This window comes from Camelina sativa, chromosome 8, assembly GCF_030686135.1.
Source record: "Camelina sativa cultivar CO46 ecotype springtype chromosome 8, ASM3068613v1".
Lineage (NCBI taxonomy): Eukaryota > Viridiplantae > Streptophyta > Magnoliopsida > Brassicales > Brassicaceae > Camelina > Camelina sativa.
The window spans coordinates 29,550,175-29,562,231 of NC_141887.1; the positions used below are offsets into that span (position 1 = coordinate 29,550,175).

General features: G+C 35.3%; 3 protein-coding genes and 1 non-coding gene across 4 annotated transcripts; all 4 read right to left on the reverse strand.

Moving 5' to 3' along the window:
• Positions 1-1,116: 1,116 nt before the first annotated feature.
• On the reverse strand, positions 1,117-1,267 carry LOC147940601 (small nucleolar RNA snoR144). Its single transcript, XR_015564932.1, has one exon. It is a non-coding gene; the product is annotated as a small nucleolar RNA snoR144 (small nucleolar RNA).
• Positions 1,268-1,889: 622 nt separating this feature from the next.
• On the reverse strand, positions 1,890-4,672 carry LOC104708984 (mitochondrial succinate-fumarate transporter 1). The gene is made up of 2 exons (XM_010425644.3): positions 3,101-4,672; positions 1,890-2,564 (listed from the first exon to the last, which is right to left on the reverse strand). Exons 1-2 carry the CDS (start codon positions 3,497-3,499, stop codon positions 2,025-2,027), a joined length of 939 nt encoding a protein of 312 aa, XP_010423946.1. The 5' UTR covers positions 3,500-4,672; the 3' UTR covers positions 1,890-2,024.
• Positions 4,673-4,925: 253 nt separating this feature from the next.
• LOC109126023 (uncharacterized) lies at positions 4,926-6,497 on the reverse strand. Its single transcript, XM_019229064.2, has 5 exons — positions 6,423-6,497; positions 6,094-6,185; positions 5,415-5,476; positions 5,243-5,301; positions 4,926-5,156 (listed from the first exon to the last, which is right to left on the reverse strand). Exons 2-5 carry the CDS (start codon positions 6,171-6,173, stop codon positions 5,139-5,141), a joined length of 219 nt encoding a protein of 72 aa, XP_019084609.1. The 5' UTR covers positions 6,174-6,185; positions 6,423-6,497; the 3' UTR covers positions 4,926-5,138.
• A 282-nt stretch (positions 6,498-6,779) lies between these two features.
• On the reverse strand, positions 6,780-8,839 carry LOC104708985 (protein trichome birefringence-like 3). The gene is made up of 5 exons (XM_010425645.2): positions 8,480-8,839; positions 8,122-8,362; positions 7,856-8,027; positions 7,391-7,749; positions 6,780-7,289 (listed from the first exon to the last, which is right to left on the reverse strand). The coding sequence occupies exons 1-5, from the start codon at positions 8,676-8,678 to the stop codon at positions 6,953-6,955; spliced, it is 1,308 nt and encodes a 435-aa protein (XP_010423947.2). The 5' UTR covers positions 8,679-8,839; the 3' UTR covers positions 6,780-6,952.
• Positions 8,840-12,057: the final 3,218 nt, after the last annotated feature.

Consider the following 12,057-nt stretch of genomic DNA (forward strand, 5'->3'; position numbering starts at 1 on the left):
AGATAAATAATTAACTTTTTAATTTTGATTTTGTTATATCATTATTTTTAAAATTGGAATATTGTGTTAACGTATGAGAGAATAGACTACAATTATTAGTTTATTCTTTTTGTCAATGGGTTTTCATTGAATAGAGACTATAATTATGAAATGAAATCATGTCCTTGTAAATTAAGCCTATTTATTAAAAATACAAATAACACACATCGAAATATACTTGGGTATAACTATTTCTTACCGTGTTTAGTGCTATGAATTACCGTCTAACCTATTGTTTATTTCTCAAACCAACAGAGTGGCCGGTAACATATTCCTCACTTGTCATCTCCTTGATTGATTACTAGAACGTTTTGTCGTAAAGCTTGAGCTAGTTTTAAATCCTAAAACCAATACGTAAATGGTTTAATAGCAAAAGTCGAAATAACTGTCTTCAACTTTAATAAAGTCGACCAGTTTTGAGGGTTGAAGACTTGAAGGGTAACCGAGAATTGAATTCCCTTGTCCAATGGCAATTAGTATATATGTTTAAAGGTGTACTTTCATGGCATTTGCCGATACAACAATATCATTATCAGTGAACACAAGAAACTGTTGATTATATTATTATATTATTTTTGCGAACACTTAGCCCAAACTAAATGAATCCTATCATTAACAGCCCAAATTAAACCCTTATACTCAGCCAGGGTTCGTCGATAAGAGAGACCAACAAAACCAATCACCGGTATGAAACAGATTCTTGACCAAAAACGAAACAGCTATCAAGTTTGACAATACACGAGACAATCGTATAAGTATAACGTTACGTAGGAGAACAAAATCTCCATATAATTCTGTAATCACAGTAAATGACGTAAGTAACGAGACATGTATGTTAATTGTCCGAGGGAATATCTTAGAAACAAGTCAAACAACCAACGAGATTTAGTTATAGAATTCAGTGGCGTGATAAACTTAACACATGTTCTGCAATAATTCATTGCGTAGTCTTCTTCAATGTTCCAAGATATACAGATTACGTTAATATCACTCTGATCATATTGCTTAAGATAGCGAGGGCATAAAACATGAGAAACAACCTCTTAAAGATTAAAACAAATTCAAACAATTCAAGAATAATGTGGCAGCAAAGAGGAAAAGATCGGTTATATCAAGAATTGGATAACCGATCAAACAATTCCTCACTCAGGCAGCCAATACATTTGCTTTAGGCAACTGGGAAAAAGAGAGAGATCGATGTTCGATTCACTCGGCAAAAAGTTGCCTTTTTCACTATAATTAAAACCATTCTTGAAAACTTTTCAAACCAATACAAAAGAAAATTAAAAAACGAAGAAATTTCCCATCAGAGTAACTATGACAATATAGCATCATATGGATCTGATTAACAGACCCATAGCTTTTGATTTGTAATCCTCATTAGGAAAAAACTACATAAAGAGTTTATAAAACAGAGCAAACCAAAAACAAACAAAAAAAAAAAACGTTTCGAAGAATTCACCACTAGGGGAAGAAGATAGATGAAAACTCTAAACAGAAGCCGTCTATAAAAAGGAGAGGTTGCGATGACGATGATGGTATTAGATGGCGGCGGCGGCTAAACAACTAGGGTTTTTGGTGGAACCCAATGCAGAGCGTTTGCATTATTAATATACAAGGGATATGGGCCTTATATGTTGCAAACATGGCCCAAATAAAACTGATCCCAGCCCAAACTAATATGGACGTGGCGATTCCAAGTTTCACCTACTTTTTTTTAAGTGGAAACCTGGATTCACCTGACATCATTTGTTGCCAATTTTGTTATACTGTAACACTAATTTTGATATTGCTATTGTATGCAGTAAACTTGTTTAACCGCTGATATCAACGGCAACAGAAACAAAACAAATAGAACTCCCAAAATTTGATTATCGTAACACCCTTATAAATCGTGAGCGTAGTTTTTATTTGTTTGATCAAATCGTTTTTGCGAAGATCAAAATCCAAATTGACAGATTCAAATTTAAAAAAAACGTGTCTCACTATAAAGGAGCGTTCTGGAGATATCTCATCTCATAAAGACCTGTGACTTGATCTGCAACAGCCCACATGATGGCTTGTCCTGGTGGAATCCTCATTAGCCTCGGCAACAACCCTCTCCACAAAGCCACTAACCCTTCTTCTGCATAAATCGTTCTAATTGCGTGAACCATTCCTTTATATCTCACCCCATCTTCACCGTCTCGAGTTTGAGCCATTAACCTCGTCTTGACCACATCAAATGGTCCTGTGCAAAACGGACCAGCTGTCCCAGCCAAAAACCCTGAGATCATTGACTGCCATGGCTGCAAGACTTTACCATCGCCTTCGTGTTTGTTCCACAAGAGTACATCAAACGCGTTTTTCGCTGTGAACATTACAGCTTGGTTGGTACCGTTTCGCATAACCGTCGGTGCTGCACCTGACCATAACCCCAAAATGCTTTCTTCTCTCACGATGGTTCGAGCACAATGTATAGGTCCTTTGTACTTGAAGAGCTCAGGACTCAATCCTTTCTGCTGCTGAAGTCTAATTTTCACCACCTGATTTGATTTAAAAGCAAGAACAGAGAACTTAAACAGTGTTTTACTCTCAGGTAAAGGCATCATATGAGAATTAAACCACAACAAGAGCAAGACAGACTATATTTTTTCACTCAGTTATGCATAGAAACCAGAACCAGTCAGTCAGAGACTAGAAATGCTACTACTTACTACTGTTTATGATAATCAACAACACGATCCTCCGAAACAAGAATTGGCAATGAACAATAGTGACCAAAAGCACAGTTCCAATCTAAGTAGCAAAGAGATTTTGTTGGTTTGCATTTTTCCAAAAAGTATCAAACAGATCTGAATAAAACAATTCTCAAAAGAAACACTAAAGTATTGATGAACAGAGAGTTTGGTGCAAGATTAATCTACAATTATCAACTAACTAACTACGATTAAACTATAATTTAACAAATTCTAAAGTGCTAATAAAATATTAGGGGGGGAAGACATGTGAATTTCGTCAGAGTTTTTTTTTGTCCTGTAAAGTAACTGAAAAGGCAACAAAAATGGAAAGCTTTTTATACCTCAAAGGGTGTAACAATGGCGAGAGCTTCAAGAACGCCGGCGCCGAATCCGGAAAGCAAACGGCCACGGTTGCTGACCTTTCCGGTCTCTGAATCTTTGAACGCGGTTTGGAACATGGCGTTAGATCCCATCCGAAGGGTGTACTTGAGCGTGAGGTGAGTGGCGAAGGGAGTTAAACCTTTCCAGAGAGCACGAACCCCTTCGGTGCGAACCACCGTGGAGCCACAGTGCGCGATTCCTTTGTAAGCGCCGACACGATCTAGCTGGAGACGCGTTTTGATTACGTCGATTGGTTGGAGACAACAAGCCTCGACTACTCCGCCTAGTGACCCTGACACTGCTTTCATGTACGCCGGTATCTGTTTCCTCCGCTCCGTTGTCGTCGTCGCCGCCGCCATTTTAGAATCCTCCCTCCGCGGCCGAGCGAATCAAATAAAAAACAAAAAAACGGAGAAGAAAGCAGAGAGAGAGAGAGAGAGTCTTCCTTCACCTTCTATTTATGGTTTTGATATTTTTTGGTTTTAAATCGATTTTGCAAGATTTGTTTGCTTACAAAGAAAACAACAAACAATAGCGAAACTAAACTTGTTAAATCCTTTAGATACATATATATGTGGAGAAGTGTGAGAGGGAGAGAACACGACCCCCTTTTCCTAGAAGTGTCATTCCTAAAAAAAATTATTTCTAATAACAATTTGTTAAACAAAGAAAATCCAATTCTTATTCAAATAATTCTATTAGAAAGAAGTAAAAAAAGGTTGGTAAAAAAGTACGCAATGTATCAGGCTGCTCTAACGTAACGTTTCTTCGTCCATGGTGTTCAGACTTGATAGAGATTCCATTTTCATCTAGTATATCATATACTGTATATGTTTCTTGGTAACTCCAAAAATATTATTTCATCACAATTCACAACCAGAATCAGATAGTTTATAGGCGTAAAATCACCATAAAGATGGTAGGTGTTAGTTATTTGAGGCCTCTTATTTAAAGGGACCATATTTGATTTGATTTTATCTCTTCTTCAGCGGTCGTAAATGACCCAACTTTAAGTGACCATGCTTCTTTAGTCATTGTCGTTTCTTTTGTTCGAAAATTGCCAATAGCATTATTTTCCCTTTTCATTGCCTTTTTTTTAACGTTTTCTTCTTCTTTGTTTTGCTCTGCTGTTACACGCCTCTTCTTCTTCTATTTTCCATTCCGACTAGAAATGCAAAAAAATAATAAGACATTATTTTACTACTTCATAAAAAATTAATGTGTGTGATTGTGCTGAAGGAGCTTCACGTGTGGCTGTATATATGACATTTGTGCTTCACAGGGCCTTTCACTTCATCATGTTATGTACAGTACTTAGATCCCGGTACCCTAGTCCTCCAACTTTACTTTACTTTACTATGTGACAGTTGTACAATCTTCACTGAAGTACTGGTAGGTAGCTCGGAAACCGATTGGACTTGGACTCTCTAACCATGTTATTGCCTAAACTGTAGTTGACAATCGCGGACAGGAGCACTTGGTTTTTTGTACTTTATTTGTCAGAACTTGCGCTGCTTTAACTTCTCTATAAACTAGTAGATGGAATACAACAAGATGTGAATGACTTGAAAAATTAATTAACAAATTTTTGGAGGATATCAGTGGGGAATGGTTTATTTAGATTTTATATTGCTTATCGATTCTAGACCTTTTGGCTCGTATACCTGAGACCTTCACGCTCTTACTGTATTGCATTTCACAACTTTTCAAATCGATTACGGATTTACACATATAAATTCAAAGCCAGCCAAAAACATAAAAGAATCAATAAATGAGCTCTACAAATAAGTAAGCGATAGAAATTCCTTGACAGAACTTCATATATAAGGGGGTCAGTCACACCTGTCAAGTTGGGTTTAAAAGAAGAGAAACAGCATCACTAGATCACTGGTTGTTTAACCCACAGGCTTATTACTTTTGAACATTCTTTATACAAAGATAAACAGACCTCTCTACTTGAGCTGAGCCATGCAATTATAAGATTCCCCAAGAGAATAATCACTGTTTCTTCATGGACTGCAAAAGTTAACGGAGCAGTTTAGATTTCAATATCACAACCTCTACTGTAGAATCTATGAAAGCTACAAAAAAACAAAACTCACATCAATGTTCTTGGCGACTTCTTCCATTTGCTGAGCAACTTTCTCCTTGCTCTCTGCGGCTGGAATAATAATAAAAACCCCCCCACAATTTAGTAAGACTATGCAATAAGAGGGAGAAAGCAAAAATACACTACACAAATTTTAATGCTTTTTTAAGGTTAAAGAGACAAACCCATTTTAGAGAGGTTTTCTATTCTCTTTGAAGTCCTCACAGCAAATCTCTGGAACGCATGGCTGCCAAAAACAAATAAGAAATTTACAAAGCCAGAAATACAACCAATCTCGTGAAACAATTGGAGATCTAAAGTAGTGTCTGAATATACCAAAGAAACGAAATAGAAAAGAGGAAACAAAACAAAAATAGCCTCAGAAATTTCTTAGATTCAAGAGTAACGTCATGTATTTGATCAGGACAAGCCTACGAAAATCATCACCGGCAGCAAACAACTAATGGAGAAACCAACAAGTCTATACAAAAGTAGATCCTGAGTTTCCAAAAGGTCAGGACAAAATGCATTGCCCTTTCAAATCAGGTAATAGCATTGAGCAACACGAGTGAAATGAGAGGCTCAAGACGACAATAAACGAAAACTATAACATAAAACAATTCCAAAACAAAAGCCAAAATCTTGTTCAAAAAAACAAAATATATCAAACTTCCTACGCTGCAGCGTATGGTAAATTACGCAGCAGACCAGCTGTAAGTTGAGGCTATCTTGCTTCGATATGAACGAGCCGATGAGGAACTTATTTATAAATCCACTCAGCCAGAGAAAGAAGCTTATATATTATAATATACTACATCTAAATTTTAAAACCCTAAATCGAGGAAATATAAGAATTGAGAGTACCTGTTAGCCAAACCATTAACTATGAACTCGTTCGCAACGTACGAAATAACTCTGGCAATGAAGTTTCCTCCTCCCGCCATTATCGCACTTTCCTATTAAGTAAAACAGATCCAAGGAAACCCTAATAACGTCAATAATTATTATAGCCCCCAAATCGCTACAATTTCTCTACTCAACGGAACAATTTGAGACAGAAACTATATAAAAAAAAAAAAAAAAAAAAAAAAAACTCGAATTCAGACCTAATTTTATGAATGAATAAACAAATCAAAACTAAATCAAACAAGATCGTATAGGAAAAGAGCAGATTTTGTAGGAATCAGTCTAACCTGATGCAAAGATGCAAACGAAGAGGGAGGTTTCGAGCGAGAGAGACCCAACAAAAATCTGAATCTAAGTCCCTTATCTTCTACATATCCCAGATTCGTTCGATATTATATAGAAGGAGACAACTTCGTCGTGACGGCGAATTGAGTTGTTGCGTTACTGGGCTTGATGTCTCCCATCGAACGGTCACGATGTTCTCATATAAAAAATCCAACGGTACATATTACCCCACTAGTCAACATTAACCTAAAAAACTCATGGTCCTAAAATTCCCATTTTGCCCTTGCCTCCTCCCTCTCTTAACAAATGGGCCCATATATTCTTTCTTACGCGCCAGGCCCATCTAGGCCTTTCTTATATTTTTCATTCAAAACGGGCCGAGTCTGTTTGATCATAGAAAAAACGACGTAGCAATCACATACATACAAAAAGTTCAAACAAACAAATCGGAGAAACAAATAGAGAGAGAGAGGATTTTGATGGGGTTTTTCCCGGTTTACTCCTCCTCTCAGTCTGATTCCTAGGCAATGATTTACAACAAATTAGCCAATAAGATCCGGTTCCATGTATCGGGCAATCCAGGTAGACACCAATGTATACAATCAGCGTGCCGCATTGGATCAGCTCTCTCCTCAGCCGTTAGGATCTTGCCACCAGTCTCGGTGTAAACTGATGTGTGGGCGTCGATGCGGTACTCAGAGAGCTGCGTGATGTTGATCACTGTCACGTGCGTTGCCATGTGCTTTATGACGCTTGACACCACTTTCATCATCTGCTTGTTGGACCCTGTTCCCCAAAACTTTTTATCCTTTACTGGCTTCGTCTCGTTGAAACACTTGGTGCCGTTTGGCTTTCCCCAATCCGCACTTCTGCACGTTTTACATAACACTTTACATTACTGCAACCCATATGTTTTTTTTATCTAGTGCTATTTAGCATTCTAAACATATATCAAAACTTAATAAATCACCTAGTATGAGTAGGAGACATGGTGGTGAAAAAGACTCTGGTCTTATTAGGGTCAACGGTGGAGTCGACCCAATTAGCCCATGTCTTGAGCCCTAGCCTATAAGCCACCGCTGTCTCTAGTGCCTCCGCACCACTAGCCCCATTTCCAAACGAACCCCACAGAGCGTTCATGCGGATACCACTCATCCACCAAACATAAGTGTTGAAAACCAAAATATCCGCTCCGTCCCAAAACTTAGCTCGATCTTCCACTGAGTCTACTTTCACTATCCTTTTCTTCGGATCCAAAATCACAGGTATGTCCGTGTTTGATTCCACGATATATGGTGCCCAATAGAACTCAATTGTAGCATTGTATTCCTATGACTCAACAAAAAAAAAACACAGAAAATTCAAAATATATGTTTTACTTGCAACACAAGGTTTGAAGAACCGCCTTGCTTTGAATATTGATCTCTAAACGTACCTTAGCTTTAAATACAAAGTATCTTTTGCTACGGTTCATTGATTTTTCTCCTTCCGGTATTATTGATTCCACCGAACACACGAACGATTCCCATTGGCTTCGTTGCAACGAATCTCCCACAAAAAGTAGTCTTTTCCCTCTGAGTTTGTTCATTGCTAACTTCGGACTAAATCTGTTTCGGATTTAAACAAAGCTCATAAGGGTTCTGTCTCAAACCCTGAAACAAGCTAGATTATAGCTTGTGTTTAGTAAGTTGTAATATTTACCGTGGAATTGTGCAGTCATCAGGCTGCCATTCCCACCGAAGATAATCAGTTTTTTGCTGTCCGTTTTTCATGCAAGAGAATTGACGGTCGATGTATGGACATGATCTATCGGTGTAGAGTGGTTCGATTGAGCTATTGTAAACCCATTTCCCTGATGCAACGTTACACTCTTCAGGATCGAATTCGAACCTGTCGTCAAGAAATTCCAAAATCTCTGATCTCTCCTTTCGAATTTTATCCTCTGCGCAACAAGGAAGATTAGAGGAACATCGTGAGAATACTTGCGTCACAAGAAAGAAACACCAAAACAGGACAAAAAAACAGAGTTTTCAGATTCGAGTGTCACGTATGTGCTTACTAGGTTTCGAGCTAACTTCTTTCCTCGGACACGACTTTAGCTTGAATAAATATGAAGTTGAAGAGGAGGAAGACATCAAGCTGATTCTTTCGGTGTATAAGAGAATGAAGAACATGAAACCACAGAGAACGAGAACGATGATGGAGAGAGGAATCTTCTTGGTTCCTCCTGCTCCTCTGTAAGAAATCAAGAAGCTCATAGTGGCAAATCCGGTAATTTAATGTGGAAAACGTGTCGGGTTTGGGAATTAGAGAGGGAAAGGTGGTACGAGAGTGTTTGGTTTATATTTTGTGAAAATATAAATTGAGTAGGAGTGAAGCTAAAGGCATGTTTTGGATGTGTTGCTTCCATCTTTTTCCCAATTTAATAAAGATGTGGTTAGGGGAGGTTAATGATTCGGTTTTTTTCTATTGATTAGAATGTGTAAACGTGAAATGCACATTGTCATTGATTAGATCATTTTTTCGTATATTATAAATATGCAAGACGTCTTCCGATTAGTTGTATATATTCAATCAAGTAACTTCAATAGGTTAATGTTGAATCTATATTAACATTTTTACAGCAGTTTTGTCAAAGAAGACTGGGAGTTGAAAACTATTTACATTTCATGACATTGTAATTAATACCTTTAAAAAAAAATTAAAGCACATTATCGAAAAAAACAATTACAAAATTAATATTAACATTTCTGTATGACCAAAAAAATCAAATTAAGATTCTACAATCATTAATTTCCATAATTTAAGCATATTAACATTAGTCTCTCTTTAATCTACCGAAATCTCCTCCCAAAATAATTTTGCATATCATAAGAAAATTAAACATATTATCCGATCCAGAAATATAGAAACTATTACAATATTCCTTAATTTCCTTCAACTTCCCAAACAACTCGGATAGTTAAAAATATTCCAAATATTAGTTTTTCACATATTTAGCAACAAAAAATTGAGTCAATCGTTTTCCTTTATCAGAACCCTATAAATCAGTTCAAAGTCGATTTTGTATATGCATCATTATTACTCACCACATTCAATTTCGAAATTATTTTTCCCCCTAAATCTCTATATGCAAAACCAAAAAAGAAACAAATAGTCTCAGAAAATATTGAATAAGATAAAGTTGGTATATTCCTAATAATCAAAAAATTTGCGAATATTTAATCCATAATTAGTAGCATTAACCGTTAAATCTATTGCGTGCAAAGGTTGAAATATTCAACCTAATTTAGAGCATATAAATTACTTGGCCCCTAATCGCAAGTTAGCATCACCAATATATCAAACATACAGCTTAATTAAGTATTTTGTCAAACACCCTTTCTCTTCACAATTAGGATGTTGTATATTGTTTTGCTTATCATATCAATAAAATTAAGTTTTCAGTTTCTACTCATGACTAACCACCGTCTGTATCCTCATGTCTATATTTTTCGTTAACTAATATGCATTATATGCTAATTGTTTTGTTGATATATTAGATACATATAATTCAATATCACCCACTTATAAACAACTTTTGATAGATTTTTTAAATTTCTCTTTTATCATCATTTTATATTATTAACTAATTTTTTACAGCATGTTACACTTTAAAACATATTATCTCAAAAGGAATAGAGAAAGATATTTGAGCTCTATAATACATACATGTCGATACTAATCAAGTTATATGAGATTCTTATGCATTTTTTTCTTTTCAAAAAACAACAAAATAACTAAGGTCACCAAGGGAAAAACTAACACTTATCTTTTTGACAATCTTTTCTATAATAATATTTTCTATATTTCACTTGGTTTATCATTTTTTAATATATTTTCATATCATTTAAAAATTTTCAAAGTATGATTATTGATATAATTAAAATTACTAAAAACTTAAAATATTATCTATATGTGAACTTATAAATGTTAAACATGTTATAAAACGGGGTTATATTGCAGAATGCATTATAAGGTTAAATGGTTTACATTAACATTAGTATAAATTTAAAAAATAGCATTAGTCCCATGCTTGAACACGGGTTAAATCTTCATCTTATTGTTTTGTTAACGCCATCAATTTTAGAATATTAGACAAATCTAATTAAGTTGATTTATTATGATTATGTAAAAACAAATTGTACCACACATGAAATTCTAGAATTGATGATCAAAATAAAATTTTACAATCTTAAACACTAAACAAAACAAACAATATTAACAAAAAAACAAATGTAACTTAAAATTAATAAGTTTTAGCTATAAAAAATTATCTCGCGGTGTACCGCAGGTTAAAATCTAGTATTGAAATATAACTGATGTCATTTACTTTATAGGAACACACATTAGTCTCGTTACTTTCTAGTTTATACTAAAGAAAATAAAAAAAAACAACAACAATTAAACACATACGACATCTGAATCATATCAAATTTGACTCGATTCTTCGATTACACATTTTCTTTTATACACCAGAACTTTGGTTTCAGCTTTGAAACTTTAAAAGATAAATAGAAACAAACATATTTGGGAAAAGCATCGAGTGACTACTTGATTAGGAATGCTAATCAACTCAATAATCAAATCATCATTCTTAAAAAAGTCGTTTAATGTGATGAGCAAATAGTTGAGTGATTGTTATCTTGGCCGTCCACATCAGGGAGACTAAACGACGGGGAAAATATATTTAACGCGCGTATGGAAACGAAACAAACAGGCACCAACTAGGCAACTAAACAAATAGTTGGTGTTGCTTGTAAAACCAACAATAGTTCCTCTTTAGTTATCTTTGGTATAGATGATGATCACGAAAACAATTATTAAAGGCAAACACAAATCATCAAGGCTTCTACTTTCGCAATTAATAATATGCATAACGATAACGTATTGCTGCAAGATATTTTTCCGTTATTAATAATCTAATTTTGTATGATGAAGAAAAAGGGGTAAACCAAGAGAAAAGCAAAAAAAAACAAATAAAAATAAAAGTGGAGATGCGGGGTATCGATCCCGGTACCTCTCGCATGCTAAGCGAGCGCTCTACCATCTGAGCTACATCGCCAATGTTGTTAGATCATCCAACATTTTCATATTTGACCATTGGAATATGGGCTGTTAATGGACTCACTCTCAGAGCTTTGAACAATAATAATTTCGATTTTTATTTGTAAAAAGTAAAATAATTTGTAGAGGTGCTTAAAACTTTTAAAGAAAGAAACACATATGCGTAAGGGTAGGGATTGGTCGAGAGTTGATAGGTGAAGGTGATAAGGCAAAGGTCTCCTTGATGGCAATGTTTTCTTCATGCGCGTCAGAGATAATTTAGATTTGTCTCTCTGTTTTCATTGCCTCTTTTGTTTCCGGTGTGAACTAAGCGACCGAAGTACTTTCTACTTCATCTTTGATAATGACGCCACGCAGTTAAGATTTTTCTCGTGTTTTTAAAAAAAAAAAAAAATTGAACGAAAAAGTTGAAAAAATAAAAGGAAAAAGGGAAAGTAAAAAGGAATCTGTAAATATTTTATACTACCATTCTCTTCTTTTTCTTTTTTACACTTCGAATTTGAATTTGGAAATTTTGATCTTGACGATCAT

What these genes read in the sequence shown, in the direction of transcription:
- LOC104708985 (XM_010425645.2), bottom strand. Translation starts at nt 8,678, where the DNA reads ATGAGCTTCTTGATTTCTTACAGAGGAGCAGGAGGAACCAAGAAGATT. An exon ending in AGAAGTTAGCTCGAAACCTA is followed by an intron (nt 8,363 to 8,479) that starts GTAAGCACATAC and finishes CTTGTTGCGCAG; the next exon opens with AGGATAAAATTCGAAAGGAG. An exon ending in GATGACTGCACAATTCCACG is followed by an intron (nt 8,028 to 8,121) that starts GTAAATATTACA and finishes AATCCGAAACAG; the next exon opens with ATTTAGTCCGAAGTTAGCAA.
- LOC109126023 (XM_019229064.2), bottom strand. Translation starts at nt 6,173, where the DNA reads ATGGCGGGAGGAGGAAACTTCATTGCCAGAGTTATTTCGTACGTTGCG. An exon ending in GTTAATGGTTTGGCTAACAG is followed by an intron (nt 5,477 to 6,093) that starts GTACTCTCAATT and finishes TGTTTTTGGCAG; the next exon opens with CCATGCGTTCCAGAGATTTG. An exon ending in AGAAAACCTCTCTAAAATGG is followed by an intron (nt 5,302 to 5,414) that starts GTTTGTCTCTTT and finishes TTATTATTCCAG; the next exon opens with CCGCAGAGAGCAAGGAGAAA.
- LOC104708984 (XM_010425644.3), bottom strand. Translation starts at nt 3,499, where the DNA reads ATGGCGGCGGCGACGACGACAACGGAGCGGAGGAAACAGATACCGGCG. An exon ending in CCATTGTTACACCCTTTGAG is followed by an intron (nt 2,565 to 3,100) that starts GTATAAAAAGCT and finishes AAATCAAATCAG; the next exon opens with GTGGTGAAAATTAGACTTCA.